Below are 19146 nucleotides of genomic sequence, written 5' to 3' on the forward strand. Positions count from 1 at the left end.
ATATTGATGGATGGATGGATGATGGATGGATGGATGGATGGATGGATGGATGGATGGATGGATGGATGGATGGATGGATGGATGATGGATGGATGGATGGATGGACGGATGGATATGGATGGATGGATGGATGGATGGATGATGGATGGATGATGGGTGGATGGATGGATGATGGGTGGATGGATGGATGGATGGATGGATGGATGGATGGATGGATGGATGGATGGATGGATGATGGATGGATGGATATGGATGGATGGATGGATGGATGGATGGATGGATGGATGGATGGATGGATGGATATGGATGATGGGTGGATGGATGGATGATGGATGGATGGATGGATGGATGGATGGATGGATGGATGCTCACCACAGGACACTCATGAACACAGGCACCATGTGGGTTTGAGCATTGAGGCAGGATCCAAACCCCCAAAACCAGCTGGACACAGGGTTTTACCCCACACTGGGGTGCTGGGGGGCAAAATCCTGCTCTCTCCTCCCAGGCAGGGATTTGGGGGTCCTGTGTGTCTATGTGTCTGCACTCCATAAAGCCACCCCCAGGTGAGAGCAATTCCTGGTGCTGAGGCAGCACTCCAGGCACCAGCTGCTCCTGCTGCGAGCAGAGAAAGGAAGGATTAGCACAGCTCTGTGAAAACACCCTTGGACTGTGCCAGGGGCTGTGCAGTGACCTGTGTGTGCTGAGCCAGCTCTCCTGACTCCCTCACTTGGTTTGAACCCGGCATCTCCTCCTGGGTCACCAGCACTGACAGAGGGTGGTGGCACTTGGCTGCAGGAGGCAGATTTGGCTGTTCCTAAGGCATGGCAGCCCCCTGGCACCTCTAACAGCCATCCCAGGGACCAGAGGAGAGGCTGATGTGCACCAGCAGTGCTTCCCTTCCCCCTTGCCATCAGGGTTTATTAATTCCTCGCTCGGTGAAGTCTCTATTAATAATGGCTGCAGGATCTGGCTGGGAAGCTGTGTAATGAGATCCTCTGCTGGCTGTTCCTGGGCTGCTGTGATTGTGTTTGGAGGACGAAATTCTATGTGGATTAATTAAAATGAAAAACAAAAGGGGAAAGAAAGAAAAAAAAAAAAAAAAAAAAGAAGCAGGGTTGTTTGAATTATTTACTAGTTTCCAGGAGACAAAGCAGTAATTGCAAGTGTCTTATTGCAGGTGTTTGGAGAAGGGATGCTCCCACCTCTGGGCAAGCAGCAAAGTCTGGTTATTTACTGGTGTGGAGGAGACTTATCAATCCTCTTTAAGCCCAAGTGCAGCTTCAACTGCTCCTCAGTTTGCTGATTCTGATTTTCTCCTTTTCCTTTTGGAAAGACAGAAGACAGAGGCTTTGAGAGAGCTTTGATGTGGGTAAATGTGGGAACAAGCTCTGCCAGCAGTGTGCTCTTCCCTCCTGAGCTAGGAAATGGAGAGGGAAAACCTCAAACCATCCTTCCCTGAGGAACTGCCTGTCCTCTGTTGGCTTTTCCCCCTGCCAGGGCCCCTCTGGGTCACACAAGTGCCACCATGTGCTCCTTGTGGTGCCCCTTTTTGGATGCCTGTTGTGCCAGGGGGATGCTGAAGGAGTGGATCCACCCCATTTTGGGGCCCAATGCCCTTTGGGATGAGGTCTTGTCCCTGATGGACACATCTGGGCTGGATCCAAGCCCAGGGAGAAGCTACCATGTGCTGTGTCCCAGCTGTCCCACAGCAATGGGGTGGCTTTGGCAGCGCCCTGTGAAGGAGGGTTGGTACAAAACCAGCTGTTCAAACCCTGGCTTCCTTCACAGAGCCTCTCAGCTGATGGATCAGCAGCATTTTAGGGAATTGCTCTGTGCTTTTACTGCTCTTTTACTCAAGTGCTGCTCCCCTTGATTGCCTCCGTCCGTCTCTTTTCAACCCGGGGCCTCGGGAGCCGCCTAATTGATTTCAAAGGGATCAGGACTTGGTGGAAATTGAGTTTTGCATTCCTCCCTGCCTCTGTGACAGAGCACCTGGCAGCTCCAGCCTCGGCTCCTGCTGCAGTTCACCTTCACTGCTTTGTCTGCAGGAGAAGAAATATAGAAAAGAAAGAAAAAATGAAGGAAAGAGGTACAAAAAATTCCATTTAGCAATATAGGGCGTGATCAATATTCCTTTGTCTCCACATTCAAATTGTGATCCTGCTGAGCAGAAACAAGTGGAGCTGCCTTGCCAGAGATGAGAAGTTAATCTTTAAAGCCAATAAAGATTTAGGGCAGTGTAATTGCTTTAAGATTTGATGATTAAGACTATTCAAACTTTAAGTTTTTAACCAAAGGACCGGGATCCTTGGCAATGGAGATGAGATGAGGAGGGAACCCGTGGTGCTGCTGTGTGGCCTGGTATGGGGACCCTCAGGAGGGGACAGTGCGATGCTGCCTGTCTTGGTTTGGAAAGGCAAGGCAGGAGCCTACTCTGAAATGGAAAATGTAAACCCTCCCTACCCACTGGAATTGCTATACATTTTAAATTAAGGGTCTGTCAGGCAAAAAATATGGGAGCAGGAAATAACAGTTCTTTATTAGGGAAGGAAAAAAAATAAAAGGATAAAATAAAGAATGCAGTACACCAGAACAACACTGACAGAGTCAGAACCCAGCCTGACACCCTGTGGGTCAGGGTGCTGGCAGCAGTCCCATTGGAATTGTGGCTCAGCCCTCCTGCAGTGTCAGGGGTGGCTCTGCTGGAGCAGGGATCCTGGAGAGAAGGATGTATTCTTCCTCTGAAGGTCCAGTGGAAGAAGAGGCAGCTGCTGCTCCTCTGGGGAATCCAGTGGAGAAGCTGTGCTGTGTTCCAGAATCTCCAGATTCTATCCAGGTAGGAATGCTTGGCTCCTCCCTCTGGGCTCACATCTCCCAATGGGATGCTGTAGTTCTTATCAGCCATGCAGGGACATTCAATAGCTGTTATCAGCAATGTCCCCTCCTGAGGGAGGAGTGATTGTGGTGACTCAGAGAGAGAGATAAGGCAAACTGCCCACTTGACAAAAGATAAACTGCCCTGCAGATGGTAATAGAAAACATCTTGCATTGCAATCTGGAACACTGCCTGCCCCCAAAAGCACCAGCAGTGAGAGGAGAAGGTGAAGAGGAATGGGATGGGAAGAGGAGATGCTCTGTAGGAAAAGGGGAGCAGCCCTAATGGGGGATCCAAAGCACAGCACCCCATTCCCTCCCCTGCTGGATGGAGGGCAGAATTAAACCTCAATTTTTTCCACTGTTGTGATTTTACAGTGTTGTTGTTACAGGAAGGGAGCACATAAGGGATGAGGTAGATCATTATGTGCTTATATTATCAGCAGTGAAGCAAAGTCTCTTAATTCCTAATTCCACAATTGTCTGACACATTTCTTTGTGAGTTTCCTATTCATCCATATTTTTTCCCCCTTGGTCTCCACTAATAGAAATTGCTTTGTTGTTCAACTCAATTTCACTCTTGACTGGATTGAAATATGCTTATTTCCTTCCTAAAATAATAATAATAATAATAAAAACCTAAAATTATTTCCACTCATTGTATGTGAAAAGCGAACATTTTTCTTCATGAAGTCTCTCAGGTTTGAATGTCTGAGGGCTTCAGAGGTTTATTTTCTCACAGTCTAATTGCATGATCGCAGCCATAGCTGGGGGCTTTCCATTTTTCATTATTTCATTATATATTTGAATTCATTATATGTTTATATATTTATATATAAATATATATAATTATATAAACATAAAATTATTTCAAATATAGAATGAAATAATTAATTATATATATATAAATAATTTTATATAGATAATAAAATATTTATATATTTATTATATATTTCATTATATATTTGAATAACTCAGGACAGTTTAGGATTTCCTGGATTAATTTTGAAGTCTTGTGGCAGAGAGGGGGCTGCAAAATGAGACTTCTCCCACTCTCAGCCTCCTGACACAGCAACAGGGCTGTGAGTGCTGAGCAGCAGCCTCGACCCTCCTGCAGTAATTAAAAGGCTGGAGAATTCTTCTCACCCCTGACTTGATTTTCTTTAATTACAGCTGAAGCTTGATATATCTTGTCCCTCTTAATTTGGCTGAACCTTCCTCCTGCTCCAGCACTGGCTGCTCACTGCAGGACTCGCAGCTCTGGCACCTTGCAAGGGTGTGAGTGCCCTGCTGGGCTCATTTTGGGCTCTTGAAGTGAGCCCTGGGTGGCTGAGTGAATCCTTGTGGATACAGGAGCCTCTTGGGGGTGTTTCAGCTCTCCCTGCTCCCCTTGTTCAGCCCCACTTTTCACCTTGAGCTCCACCACGAGGCCTCCATCCTGTGCAGGGTGATGCCCCCAGGTTGGTGGGGTTGTTCTGCAGGGGATAAAATCCATCGTTATCCCATGGGATGGCTAAGGGAGCTCCTGGACTCTCCCAGGTTTGTTCCCTAGGGGATAAAATCCATCCTCATCCTGTGGGAGCTCCTGGATTCTCTCAGGTTTGTTCCCCAGGGGATAAAATCCATCCTTATCCCATGGGAGGACTGGGGAGCTCCTGGGCTCTCCTGGGCTTGTTACCCAGGGGATAAAATCCATCCTCATCCCATGGGATACTGGGGGAGCTTCTGGACTCTGCTGGGTTTGTTCTCCAGGGAATAAAATCCATCCTCATCCTGTGGAATGCTGGGGGAGCTCCTAGACCCTACTGGGTTTGTTCTGCAGGGGATAAAATCCATCCTCATCCTGTGGGGCAGCTGGGGGAGCTCCTGGACTCTCCTGTGTTTGTTTCCCAGGGGATAAAATCCATCCTCATCCCATGTGATGGCTGGGGGAGCCTCCCAGTCTTGTTCCCCAGGGAATAAAATCCATCCTCATCCTGTGGGGCAGCTGGGGGAGCTCCTGGACTCTCCCTCTCCGGGCAGGCAGCACTTGCTGCAGGAGCTCAGGATAACGTGCTAATAAGCCTGGGAGGCTCCTCCAGAGGGGTTTTCTTGTCCTTTCGATGCTAATCCAATGGCTGAGCGATGCACTGTCCTCCTGGGCTGGGAAATGTGCTCAGCTGAGTGTGACAGAGCGGCACAGGGGGGAGGCAAACCTGAGCTGGCAGCTCTGAGGATCTGCCTGGCCAAGGGGCACATCCAGCCCTCGGGGCTCGCTTTCCGTGCTTCCCTTCCCGTGAGGGCTCTCGGGGGTGTTTATCCTCAAACACCCCTACCTAAAGGGAGGAAGGATGCTCTGTCCTCGTCAGGAGCAAAGGTTCAGCATTTCCCATTGTCCTGCTGCTCTCCTTTACTCTGGGCTGTCCCTCATTTCCCCTGGGCTCTGTCCCTTCCTTGTTGCCTCCTCCCTGCCTCGATGGAGCTGGGCAGAGCTGCCCAGTGAGGGAATTGTGCTCGCCAGGGGAATGAGGAGCTGCCCCTTAATGCGATCCCACCGCACCTCCCTTCTCTGCTGCGCACATCTTCCTCTCCCTTTAATTTTTAATTGCGGCTCGTGTTTCCTCGGAGCGTCTCCCTTTGCAGCCGGGGAGCCAGGAGCCCTTTGTGACCGATAAAGCTGCTGCAGGTTTTCCTTTCACCTTTTGTGTTTGCTTCTCGCTGAAGCCGGGGTCGTTGCTGGGTTTAATTAACATAGTGAGAGAAATGCATGAGTTTATTTCAGCAGGAGGAGGAAGGGAAATTCAGCTTCCCCGCTGCTCTCAGAACACACAATCCTATTGGGAGCTGAGGAGTGATCCCTACATCGATTATTCTCCTCTGCTGAATTAGCGAGTTAGCAGCTAATGGAAGTGAAGGATTCGCAGTGCTGACAGCCTGGAGGAGCAGGAGCTGCCCAAATTCCCCTGCAAGGCAGCGCTGACAGCCCTGAGCTGTCGAGAGCTGCAGAATCTCGTGTTTTACACCTGACCTGGCTCTGCTCCTGCAGCAGTGCCTGAGCACAGGATGGGCTGTGCCCCCAGCGCTGGGGCTGCAGCACCGCTGGGGATCCAGGGCTGGAATGCTCCCCCTGCTCCCCACTGATGCTGAGAGCCCATCTGTTGGGGAAGATGACACAAGAAAGCCTTATCAATATGATTGTCTGGCAAAAGATTTTGAGAATATGGAAACTATAAGCGAGATTGAAATGAAAGCAAGCTTTGAGATACCTCAGTTACTGAACGAGTGGAAAACAATGGTATGGCTTGCTGAAGGTGATCCCCTTTTGATGGAACAACACCCTCTGCTTGCAGACAGACCCAAGGGTCAGAGCAGACACTACAGCTTGGCAGAAGGGGTCCAAAGAGGAGTTTTTAGGGTTTAAAATGTAACACAGTATGGTAATGTAATGATTTTTATAGGCTGTATGTAAATGCTGTAGGATTTGTCTCTTGTACTAGATTGGTTAGTGAGAATCAGAATATTCAACACGGAAGATTTATGGTATTGTAATGGGAACCTCGCTCTATTACCTTTTACTCTCTCACCCTCTCCTCCTCTCTCCCCCTCTCTCCTCTCAGCCTGCCCTGAGCTGTGGCTGGCAGCTCCCAGCAGGGCCCGGCACCCAGGCCCTTTGCAATAAACCCCAAATTCCACAACCAGAAGAAGATTTACTGTATTGTAACAGGAACCTTGCCCTCTGAGCCTCTCTTTTGCTCTCTCATTCTCTCTTTACCATGCTCTTGCCTTCTCTCTCTTCCTCTTTGGGCCTGCCCTGAGCTGTGGCTGCAGCTCCCAGCAGGGCCCTGCACCCAGGCCCTTTGCAATGAACCCCAAATTCCAGACCTGGCTGCAGAGATCTCTCATCTCCATCCATCCCCACCATCCTACCCTCAATGCTCCTACACCCATCCTGAGTGCTGGGGGCTGCAGCACCCCGGGGATCCCAGGGCTGGAACGCTGCTCCTGCTCCCCTCTGGAAGCTCCCATGGGCTCAGAGCCCATCCTGAGTGCTGGGGGCTGCAGGCAGCCTCAGCCCTGCTGGATCTGCCCCCAGGGATGCCTTCAGGCAGTGCAGAAATGCTGAACATCACCAACATCACCCCTGGGCTCCAGCTGCGTCCCAGGGCAGGAGGGGACAGAGATCGGTGTCTGCCTGGTGGAGCAGCCCACTGGGACCCAGACAGGCAGCTCCAGGGAACAGAGAACAACTCCAGAAAACAGATCCAGGATCAGAGAACAGCTCCAGGGAACAGCTCAGAAACCAGAGAACAACTCCGGAGAACAGAGAACTCCAGAAAACAGATCCGGGAAACAGAGAGAAACTCCAGAAAACAACTCCAGGGAACAGAGACAACTCCAGGGAACAGAGAACATCCCCATGGACATGAAAACATGTAGAACAGCCTCAGGGATCAGAGAACAGCCCCAGTGACAGCTCCAGGGACCAAAGAACAGATCCAGAGAGCAGAGAACAGCTCTGGGGACCAGAAAACATAGAGAACAGCTGCAGGAACCAGAGAACAGCTCCAGTGAACAGCTCTGGGGACCAGAGAACATCCCCAGGGACATGAAAACATAGAGAACAGCTCCAGGGAGCAAAGAGCAGCTCCAGGGATCAGAGAACAGATCAAGAGACCAGGGAAGAGCTCTGGGGACCAGAGAACAGCTTCAGAGACCAGAGAACATCCCCAGGGACCAGAATACATCGAGAACAGCTCCAGGGAGCAAAGAGCAGCTCCAGGGGTCAGAGAACAGCCCTGGGGAACAGAGAGCAGCCCCACAGAGCAGAGGACAGGTTCTGGGACCCTCATGGTTGGTGAATCTCCCCAGGGCAGGGTCAGGTGCCCTCTCACTGCTGCCTGCTAGCTGAGCAGTGTTCCTGCACTTCAGGTATTGAGGGAAATGTTGCATCTTCTGCAGGCTGCAGTCACAGGGACTTCAGGCTGGTGGACGGATCCTCAGCACCCACATTTCCTACTCTGGCAGCAGCAAGGCCACCCATGCCCAGGGGTTTTGCTGGCTCCTCTTGGTCCCTTCCAGCAGTCTCAGGGAGCTCCTGAGCATCCCGTGCGTGTGGGGATGCAAAGGTGGCTTCAGGACACTGCCATGCCCTCCCTTGCTCTTTGCTCAGTGCTCTGAGGAGCAAATTTAGGGATTTAGGGTTTGTTTTTTTTTTGGGTTTTTTTTTGCTGCCCCTGGCTGGTGATGCTCAGTGGCACAGGAGATCCCTCGGAGCCTCTCTGCCCTGTTGAACAGAGCTGGGCAGAGGTGGGGATGCAGCAATTGAGGCTGAGCCAGTGTTTGTGTCAATAACAGAGCTCCCTGTCCCCAGCAGTGTCGCCTGGGGGGGACAGAGGATTACGGTGACTAAGTGATCCTAATGCCCAAAGCGCTTGGGCACGGCAGCTCCTGCAATCAAATTATCTCTGTTATCTCAAGGGCAAGGCTGTGTGCGGGGAGAACTTCAGGAAGTGCCTTGTCACAGCACATTACAGCTCTGCTGCTCGCTGGCATTGTCCCCCTCTGGGATCGCTGTTTGTCCATGAACACCCAGCAGCTCGGGGCTGGAGAGGATGGAACACGGGCAGATCCAGCCCCAGGCTTTGGGAAGCATTGAGGAGGGTCCTGGGCTGGAGTGGGGAGGCTCTGGAGGGTCCTGGGCTGCTTTTGGACCCCCAGCACATTAACACAAGATATTTAATACTCTGCTTGTTTGATTTGTCGTATATTGGCGATTTGTTAATAATGCATGGATGTAAGCTTGTGTCGTAGAGGCAGGACCCTGGTTACTCATTCTAGCATTAATTCTCCTATTTAAATATAGGTTAGCCTGTAAATGGGGAGGGAGTTATAAAGTTCTCACATTTTTGTGGTGTAGAGCTTTAACACACTTTGTTGATGGCTGCTTGAGGGCCCACAGCGTAATTGGGAAATCAGTATTTATCCACTCACAGAGATTGTATTCTTTTTTTAAAGAATACACGGGCACTGCTCACAAAACCCCAGTCAAATCTGTCACTGTGGCTTGTATGGAGGAGCCCCCAGCTGAGCAGTGATGTGTGTGCATCTGTGACCTTTGCAATAATGTATTTTAGGCTTTAATTCTGGTGGGTTACAGCCCTCCTGCATTTATTGCCCCTTTCCTGCAGCTGTGGTGACCCAAACCATGACGTTCTGTGCAGGGAGCTTTGAGGGGCTGGGCAGCTACCAAGGATCAGCTGAAGATCCCCAAGGTCCTTTGCTGGGTGTCCTAGGGTGACTTTATGATGCTTCTATCCCCAATTGTCTGTTCTGTTTGTGCTGGATATTAAGTTCTGCACTTTTAAGGTTGATTCTGAGAGCAAAGAGGGTGAGAAGAAGTGTGGAACTTGTTAACAAAGTTAATAACAAAGAGTGGTTCAACAATTTTTGTTAAGCACAAATTTTGTTATTTTTTAATAACAGAGTTTATAACAAAGTGTGGTTTTCAGAAGCTGCACTTGCTCCTCCACATTCTTTCTCTGGAACTGTGTTTGCAGCACGGACAGACAGCAGGACAGAGCTCTCCTCTGCTTTTAGTTATTTTTTAGCTGGCTGAGGCAGAGAAGTCCTTTGGACTGTGGCTTTTCTTTTTCTTGGAGCTGATCAGCCCTGCTCTGGACTGAACACCCAGAAAAACACCAGGAGCTCTCACCTGTGGCCCACTGGGGCCTGGATATGGCATTTCCAGTGCCAGAGGGACTGATGGAGACTGAGCAAGCAAAAGGACTTTCTGGGTTTCCCATCTCTTCAGAACAGCAAGAGGTTCCATTGTTAATTATTATTAATTATCCATGTTTGTGAGTACTCTGCTTGTTAAAAAAACAGTTTTTAATTCTTAAATAAACAGTTTTTTCCACATCTCTCAAAGGAGGTTTGTGACAGTGTTCGCAGGGGTTCTTGGATTGGGGAAGAGATGAGGATCTGACTCCATGTTTCAGAAGGCTTGATTTATTATTTTATGATATTTATTATATTAAAACTATACGAAAAGAATAGAAGAAAAAGTTTCATCAGAAAGCTGGCTAAGAATAAAATAGAAAAGAATGATAACAAAGGTTTGTGGCTTGCGCAGAGAGTCTGAGCCAGCTGACTGTGATTGGCCATTAATTAAAAACAACCCCATGAGACCAATCACAGATGCACCTGTTGCATTTCACAGTAGCAGATAATCAATGCTTACATTTTGTTCTTGAGGCCTCTCAGCTTCTCGGGAGGAAAAACCCTAAGGAAAGGATTTTTTATAAAAGATGTCTGTGACAGAGGTTTGTCTCCAAGACCAGCAGAGAGGAGGGGCCACTTGAATTTGCTTTCTACAGGGACCCCATTTGGAGTTTTCCTCACAAATTTACCCTAAACCAGGACACTGGGGCAGTGGTGCAGGTGAGTCCCATCTCCCAGAGGATGCTTTGGCGCTGGATCTGGAGCTTTGGCCCTGCCTCAGTTACAGGCAGGACCCTGCACCAGGGATGCTCCTTCTGGGTGAGCAGGGGCTCTAACTGGTGCCAAACTGGTTTCTTTTGGGCCAGCTGGCTGCTGAGTTGGTTCTCTCCATTCCCTGCTGCTGCTGAATTCAGGACAACAAACAAATCTGTGTGTGTGTGCAGTATAACTCCAGCACATTGATTTTTGGGGCTATTGCTTCTCAGCTGCCGAAGAAGATAATTCAGTGCTTTATTACCATGCTTGGATTGTAGATTTATCCCTCTAAACAGACAGTGAGCTGGTAGTTAATTAAGCTTTTGTTTCAAGCAGCAGCACAGGGAAAGGATTGGCTGCTGCAGAGCTTCTCCTTGGGGATGAGGGCCCTGGGGGTGGGGAATGCCACGTTCCCATCCCTGGGGGGATGGATCCTGCATGGCTGATCCTGGTGGGAATTGGAAGCTGCAGAAGTAACTCTGACTCTTGTTCCCTTCTGATCTCAGCACCCTGCCAGGATGGGCATGGAGATTGACAAGAACATATTTCTATGTTATTTATTTTATTTTATTTTAAATTTTAATTATTTTATTTTTAAATTTTAATTTTTATTTTAACTTTTATTATATTTTATTTTATAATTTAATTATTTAATTATTTTAATTAATTGATATTTTATTTATTTTAATTATTTTAATTTTTATTTAAATTATTTTATTTAGGTTTATTTTATTTTATTTTATTTTATATTGTAATTATCTTTTTTATTTTTATTTTTTATTTTATTTTGATTTTAATTATTTTATTTTTTATTTTAATTGTTTTATATTATCTTTATTTTAATTATTTTATATTGTAATTGTTTTGTTTTATTTTATATTTTAATTATCTTGTTTTTAGTTTTAACTATTTTATTTTATTTTATTTTATTTTATTTTATTTTATTTTATTTTGTTTTATTTTATTTTATTTTTTTTTTTTTTATTTTTAATTTTATTTTTATTTTATTTTCCAGGTCAGTGCTGCAGGAGGCACCTGGAGGAAGCCAAGGTGGCTGAGCTGCCTTCTGCCTGCCCAAGAAACATCCAAACCCTTTGGGGGCATTTTCCAGCCCAGGATCAGCTCTGGAAGGAGGAATGGGAGGACACCATCTCCTCCCTGGTCCCTTCTCCCCTCAATGTCACTCACCCCTAATCCTTAAATAATTAATTTGTGGTGCTCCACCACATCCCAGACCTTTCCTGCTGGGAAGCTGCTGCCACTGGGAAGAGCTGGTTTGGCACAACCCAGAGCTTGTGGGATGCACAGAAGGACTTTGGGGTTTTCCTTATGGAGGTCAGAGGGTCCCACCCCACAGAATTCCCCCCAAACTGAGCCCTGGTCCCCCTGCTCTGCACTCCTGGCTGGGATGTCCCCTGTCCCTCCCAGGCTCTTGGGAAGGCACAGCTGGATCCTGGCACACACCAGCAGTGCCCTGGTTGCCCCACCACCCCCTGCATGCAGTGTTTGTGTGCACTAGGGAGGTTTCCAGCCCCATGGAGCTGAGCTGATCTTGGAAAGAAGCTTTGGAATGAAGGGCTCTGTCTCCTGCTGCCGGCTGGAGCTGGGCTCTGGAGGGCAGCACCAGATTTTGAGGTGGTTTTACAGCTCAGGTGAGCACCAAGGATTCCTGTCAGGAGCTGGGAATGGAGTGAGCAAGCAGGAAATCTGGGGTAGCTGGATCCCCACAGCACCTTCACCAGGCTGCTGCTCCATCCCTGCTCAATGGCCAGGTGAGGAACACCAGGTGGCTTCTCCAGAGGAGCCCTGGTGCTCCCAGCTGCACCCAAAAGAGCAAATGAGCACCCAGCTGGTGTTTGGGGGCTGCTGGTTGTGTCCATGAGGGCTCCAGGGAAGGGTGTCCTTGCCAAGGCGACCCGAGGGCTTGGCTTGGCAGTGCTGGCTGCAAATCCTCAATCTGTGCATCCATCCCTCTGCACCCTGCTGGGATCCCACCCAGACCTGCTGTGGCAATGGCTCCTTCCCTGGCACCTGCCCACAAAAAGTGTGGATAAATACAAAAATCCTCCAGCATTTAAGGAATCCTGGAGAATATGGTTTTGCCTTTCACTTCTGGCTGGAAAAAAAAAGTGCTGTTTTATGACAAAAAATTCTGGTTTGGGGTAAATTTCCAGCTGCTGTTCTTGAGCTCAGTCGTGGCTGGTGCTGTTGCAGCTTCATGCTCCCTGGAGCTTTGCTGACCCTGGTTTCCACTGGGGAGAAGGAAGCAGTGTGAGCATCTGGGGTGCCTATGGAAATGCAGCACCACAGCAGCATTTCCTCCTCCTCAGCCCCACAGGAAAACCCTGTGGGCTCTGAGTCTTCACACTCAGAGAAAACCCTGGGATTGTGCACAATCAAGGTTGGTTTGTAGAGCAGTGGGTGACTGGTGCTGGAATTCAGCACCTGAGGTGCAGATCACTGAGCCAGGCCAGGCAGGTGGGGCTGCAGGGAGGTTTCTCTCTCTGGAGGAAACTGGGATGGAGAAAGGCTGGGGAAGACCATGGGAGGAGAGCATCCCACCGTGGACAAGGCAAAGGACAGCTGTCCCTAGTGTCCCCCTATGCTTTATGGTACCCAGAGCAAAGAGGGACAGCCAGCCATGGGGCCAGCATGGCATGAGGGGCTCTGTTGGCACCACAGCCCCCCAGCCCACAGCCTGGCCAAAGGGGGACAGCGTTGTCCTTCCAGCCATCCTGTGCTCACCCCAGGGTGCTGCATCCCTTCCCTCACGCCCCATCCTGGCTGGGCATGGAAATGGGGCTCTGTGCACACTTGGCTCCTTTAAGCCCCAACTTTTGTGAGGTTTCTGCGCTCGTCACCTTCCGCAGGAGAGCCGGAAACACCTCTGCTGAGCTCAGCACTGCTTGCCCTGCCTCAGCTCTTTGTCTTGTCAAGGACACCACCCTGGTCCCCTTGGCAGCACCCTGGAGCACCCGGGGACTTTGGGGAGCCACGCTGTGGCTGTGACCGTGCCCCCGAGAGAGATGGGGCCGCAGGGCTGCAGCCTGGCGCTGTCAGAGACTCAGACCCGCTTTTACCCACAAGGGAGGTTTGCCCTGGTCCTGATCACCCCCCAAATCAAACATCACGCGGGCACGGTGCTGGGTGGCATTTCTGGTCATCCCTGCCTCCCGGGGTCCCCACGCCGGGATCAGTCACCTGCGCGGGGATGCTGCCGCCCTCTCCGCCCACACCCGCTTATCCCCCCCGCACAAAACGCCATCCCCTCACCTCGGGGGGGTGCCCACCTTCACTCCCCCTTCCCCGCTGCCCGAATCCCCCCCCCGTGCGGGCGCGGTAGCCGCTAGATGGCACGCGGAGCGCGGCGGAGCGCGGCGGGGGCTCCGCGGGGCGGCGCGGGGCGGAGCGGAGCAGCAGCGCGGGGTGCGCGGAGCGGAGCGGAGCCCGGGGGCCCGGCCATGGGCTCGGCCGGCAGCGGGCAGGGGCAAGGCTAGGGCGGGGGGGGTCCCCGCAGCGCCCCCCGCCCCGCACAGCCCCGCTCGCCGCTGCTGGGGGGGCGCGGGGCCGCCCCCTGCCCGCGACTCCGAACGATGATCACTGTCAACGCGGATGGCAAGATAATGGTCAGGAGATGCCTCGTCACCTTGAGACCCTTTAGGTAAAGTTGGGGTTTCCTCCCGGCGCTGCTGCCTCGCCCGGATGCTGCGGGCGGGGAGAGAACGGTGCGGGGGCTGCGGCTGCGGGGCAGCGATCCGGGTGGGGATGGAGCCCGGCTGGGGATGGCGGGGAGCGGGCAGGGATCGGGGCAGGGAACCGGGCAGGGAACAGGGCAGGGTCCGGGGAGGGAAACGGGCAGGAATGGGGGCAAGGATCCGGGCAGGGATCGGGGCAGGATCCGGGCAGGGATCCGTGGGGCGTGAGGATGGAACCCAGCTGGGGATGGCGGGGAGCGGGCAGGGATCGGGGCAGGGCTGGGGATAGAGCCCAGCTGGGGATGGCAGGGATCGGGCAGGGATCCATGCAGGGTCCGGGCAGGGCTGCCCGCGGGGCAGGGATCCGGACAAGGATCCATTCAGGGATCCATGCAGGGTCCGGGCAGGGCTGCCCGTGGGCACCGTGCGGCTCCTGCAGCTCCCGCTGGCCGCCGGTCCCGGCTCGCCCCGGTGTCTCCGGGGTTATCGCGGGGCTGCTGCCGCTGGCTTTTCTGGGAAAGGTTCATGGGGATGTTGGTGCTCGAGGGGATTCGGTTCCTCTGGTTTGAGCGGGCTGGTGCAGCTGGGGATTCCCAATCCCGCCCTGAGCTGGCAGTGGGGCTGGGGTGGATGTCCAGACCTGAACCCCTCCGGCTCCAGCACACCCGTACCCACCCTTTGCTTTTTCCCCTTGCTGGAACTCCCCATTTCTGCTTCCATACATTCACTTCCCCTCTCCAGCCCTTGCTCTCCGGCTTCTTTGCTTCGCCGGAGACGTGCTTGGGTTGGTCCCGAGCTTGAGATGTTGGGAGATGCTGGCACTTAGGTGGTTTCGCGATGGGGAGAGGGACCAAAACCCCTTAGAGATAGAGGGGAACGTGCCGGGGGACGAAGCTCAAGGTGGGGCCAGCCCAGCCCAGCGGCTCCCAGCGCTCCCTGCTGTGTTTGGAGCTCTGGGGTCACCGCAGGGATCGGCTCGGTGCCTTTTGCTTAGCCCGGGTACCGCCGGGAGGGAGGGAGGACAGGCTGGGCTGGCACTCGGGTGTGAGAGGTTTCCTGCCTCTCCTCGGGAGCTGCTCGGCTCTGTTTGCACTCAGGTGTGAGAGGTTTCCTGCCTCGCCTCGGGAGCTGCCTGGCTCTGCTTGCCTGGAGCGATTTCTGCTCTGGATGCCGCGGCACTGCCCTGGGACTGAGGAACGTGGCCAAGGGGATGGCACAAAGCACTGGCAGAGGTGTGAGGGCTCCCAGAGCTCAAGGTGGGCTCTGGCAGAGGTGTGAGGGCTCCCAGAGCTCAGGGGTGAGCCTGGCAGAGGTGTGAGGGCTCCCAGAGCTCAGGAGTGCAGCAGGGAGTGACTGTGAGGGACACAAGAAGGGCACACTCATCCCAGGGGATGCTCTTTGTCTGGCTGTTTGCTCTCCTAACTTGGGTTGAGTTCCACAGTGAGGAGGTGGCTGGCTGGCGCATCCCTGTGCCCTGGGCATCACCCTGAGGCAGGGGAACCCCATCTCCAGCAGTGACCTGGGGTCAGGGTCAGGGGAGAGCACAGGGATGGCAGGGTGATCACAAAGTCCCATCAGGGGTGAGGGGTTTGTGGTGGCTGGATGGTCTCTGGTTGCACAGTCCTGGCCATGTGCCCTGGGCTGGCTTCTGCTCTCCTACCAGTACAGACCAGTGCTGGTGCCACTGGAACCACCGGGGTTACCTTGATTTAACAGCCAGGCTCTCCCTGTGCAAGAGGAGGAATTCCCAAGCCCCTCTCCTTACTGTCCCACAGTGCCAGGACCTCTGCCCCTCCTCCCTGCTGCTGCCATGAGTGTCACCCCTCCATGCCACAGTCCTGTGTCACCTTGCTCCCAGCCCAGCGTGGCTGAGTGTTGGCACTGCCCAGCTCCAGCCTGGTGCCAATCAGCTCTGCACCCCTAACATCAGCACCCCCATCCTCAGCTGTGGGTCAGGGATAACCCCCAGCAGTTTTGTTTTATTTTATTTTATTTTATTTTATTTTATTTTATTTTATTTTATTTTATTTTATTTTATTTTATTTTTAAATTTTATTTTATTTCTTATTTTATTTTTTAAATTTTATTTTATTTTATTTTATTTTTTAAATTTTATTTTATTTATTTTATATTTTATTTTATTTTATTTAGATTTTATTTTATTTATATTTTATTTTATTTTATTTTAATTTATTTTTTATTTTTTTTATTTTTATCTTCAGTGGGAGAAGGTGCTGGCAGCCAGGATGGGTCCTGTGAATGCACAGGTTCCCTGCTGCTGGCTGGGCAAAGCCTCCCTGCTCTGGGAATCCCTGGTGTGATCCCCTGCCTGATGGGGATCAGTGCCATTGGCAAACAGCAGCAGGAAACCTGATCCTGTGCACCAAAACATTTCATTAACCTCCCTCCAGACACGCTCAGCAAAGCAATGCAGAGCCCTGAGCTGGGAGAGCACCTGCAGAGAGGGAGCAGATCAGTCTGGGAAACCACAGGAACGGCCAGGGGTGGCTCTGACTTCATCTCAGCACCAAAGGGGTCTCACCCGTGATGGTGAGAGGCAGGAGAGCTGGGTCCAGGCAGGAGAGCTGGGTCCAGGCAAGAACTCACCAAGGAGCCCTGGCCCACCTCACCCAGCCCTTGGCTCTGTAGCTCTGTTCACCAGCTGGGAACCCAAGCCAGGCTTTCTGTGGGATGTGGCAGTGGTCAGTGAGAGCTCCCTCTGGTCCCTGCATGGATCCCATGGCTGAGCATCAGTGTGACAGCACCACAGCCCTGTCAGGCTCCAAGCAAAAGGGGTTTGAGGGAGGGGAGTCATTCATCAGCCTGACTTGTGCTGGTAGGAATGGTGGCTCAGCTTTTGGGAGTTGAAATCGTGTGGAATTAAAGGTGTTACCTGACCTGCAGCCCTTGGTTTCCCCCTGCAGGATTCTCCTGTGGGTCCCAGCTGGGTGATGTGGCACCATGGGCACAGTCCCAGTGTCACATCCCCAGTGCCACAGCCCCATCATCCTGCTGGGTGTGCTGGCCTTCCTCCCCCAGCACATCCCAGCTCAGCACTCAGACCTCTTGGTCACATCCAGCCTTCAGTTCCATGGGCCAAAATCCTCCATGGCTGGGGCATCACTTCCAACTTTCATTTAATTTTCATTTAACACTTGAGGAATTTCACTTTCTTTTCTTTTGGGCACCAAGCCAGAGCCCAGAACTGTGAACATTTCAGTTTGGGGAGGATGTGGAGAGTGACTTGGCACCAAACTGTGCCAAAGTGATGAATTAAACGTGACATGGATGACAGGCAAAGCCAGCATGCAGGATAGATGTTATTTGGTCCTTGGAGCTCCAGAGTCTTCAGAGAGTTTTGATTTTGGGGGAGAGAACCCAGTGCATTTGGACCATCTGGGATATGGTAGGTTTTACCTACTTTGCTGTAAATTTGTTTTCTGTATAGGGAGTTTCCATTCAGGTGAGTCTGGGCCAGGCACTTTTATTCACCTGGAGAACAGGAGCAAAAGAAAGGATTTGGGGTTCTCAGGCTGAAAGCCCAGCCCTGCACCATCCCTGCTCCCTGGAGCACAGCTCTGGGCTGGATCCACTCATCTCCCAAGGACAGCAATTCCAGTAGAGCTCCAATTCCTCTTTTTTTCTTTTTCTAATTTTTTTTTTTAAGGAAAAAAAGCATCTTGCATCTCCCCTACTCTCTCTGTAATCCGGTCAAAATGAAAGAGGTTTAGTTTCCTAGGGAGATGGTAGAGCACAGATCACCTTTGTAGCTTTTTCTTCCCTTCCCCTTTTTCTTTCTGCTCAGTGTTTAAGGATCCCTCCTTGCCAGACTATAATTATGAAGATTAAAAAGCATCACCAAGGTCTTGCATAATGATGAAGATATTGTCAATAGGAGGTGTGAGAGCAGGATCAGGGCTGAGCATTTACTGAGGTGATGCTTTTTTAAAATGGGGATAGCAGGACAGGGCCATGGGTGGGTTTTGGACCAGGATGGACCCTGGGGTGCAGGACCTGCCTGGGCTTTGAACTCTTTCAGTTTGTTTCTTCTCCAGCCTGCTGTTCTCTCCAGACAGCATTCCCTGAGGGCAAATTCAGCCCTCCAAAGCCAAGCTGGGTGCAGCAATCCCCTCCGGAGTGCTCCTGAGAGCCTTTCCCTGCGCTGGGCTCAGGCTGTGGCAATGGCAGATCAGGCACTGACGTCCCCAGCTCACCCCCTCTCCAAGCTATTTATGGGACACCACGTTACTCTGCAGCATCAGGGACGCTCTGCTGCCCCCACCATCACCTCCCTGCTGGAGCTGGACCTCAGCTCTCTGCAAACCTTCCTCACAGGCAGCTCTGGAGGAGCTGAGGGCTGTGTGGTGTCTGTGTGCACATCCCACAGCTGGAGAAGGGGTGGCTCTGCTCCACTGCTGACTGCATTTGGGGCTGTGCCTGCAGGGATGGGAGCCTGGATCACTGAGTGCACAGTGGTTTAGGTATCCTGTAGAAACTGCTTTCCACTCCTCTAGGGGCAGCTCATTCAGAAATGAAGGGATCTGAGCTGGCCCGGGCTGCACGGGGATGTCAGGCAGTGCTAGCGATGCACTTGAGCATCCCCTCACCAGGTGGGTCAGCTCTGCCAGGTGGGTCAGCTCACTCAGGTGGGTCAGCTCCAGCTCTGCCAGGTTCAGTTCTCCCAGGTGGGTCAGCTCACCCAGGTGGGTCTGCCCTGCCAGCTCTCCCAGCTCTCCCAGATTCAGCTCATCCAGGTGGATCCCCTCTCCCTGGTGGGCCAGCTCTGCCAGGTTCAGCTTTCCCAGGTGGGTCAGCTCCAGCTCTCCCAGCTCTCCCAGCTCTCCCAGCTCTCCCAGGTTCAGCTCTCCCAAGGTAGATCAGCTCACCCAGGTTCAACTCACCCAGGTTCAGCTCTCCCAGGTGGGTCAGCTCCAGCTCTCCCAGGTGGGTCAGCTCCAGCTCTCCCAGCTCTCCCAGCTCCAGCTCTCCCAGGTGGATCAGCTCTCCCAGCTTCAGCTCTGGCCTGGCTGTCAGGGAGGGTTTGTGCTGGTGCTGGGTGTGCTGCTGGCACAGCTCATTGGTGCTGACAAGCCCAGGGTGCTGCTTTTCCCCCTGATTA

General features: G+C 51.9%; 1 protein-coding gene across 1 annotated transcript in view; it reads left to right on the plus strand.

Moving 5' to 3' along the window:
* Nucleotides 1-13841: 13841 nt before the first annotated feature.
* Nucleotides 13842-19146, plus strand: part of MGAT5B (alpha-1,6-mannosylglycoprotein 6-beta-N-acetylglucosaminyltransferase B) — an 81347-nt gene continuing 76042 nt past the window's right edge. The window contains exon 1 of the mRNA XM_063176081.1: nucleotides 13842-13993. Within this exon, the coding sequence (XP_063032151.1) occupies nucleotides 13926-13993 (68 nt within the window). The 5' untranslated portion in view covers nucleotides 13842-13925. The remainder of the gene's footprint in view (nucleotides 13994-19146) is intronic.

This window comes from Melospiza melodia, chromosome 24 (genome assembly GCF_035770615.1).
Source record: "Melospiza melodia melodia isolate bMelMel2 chromosome 24, bMelMel2.pri, whole genome shotgun sequence".
In the NCBI taxonomy this organism is placed as follows: Eukaryota; Metazoa; Chordata; class Aves; order Passeriformes; family Passerellidae; genus Melospiza; species Melospiza melodia.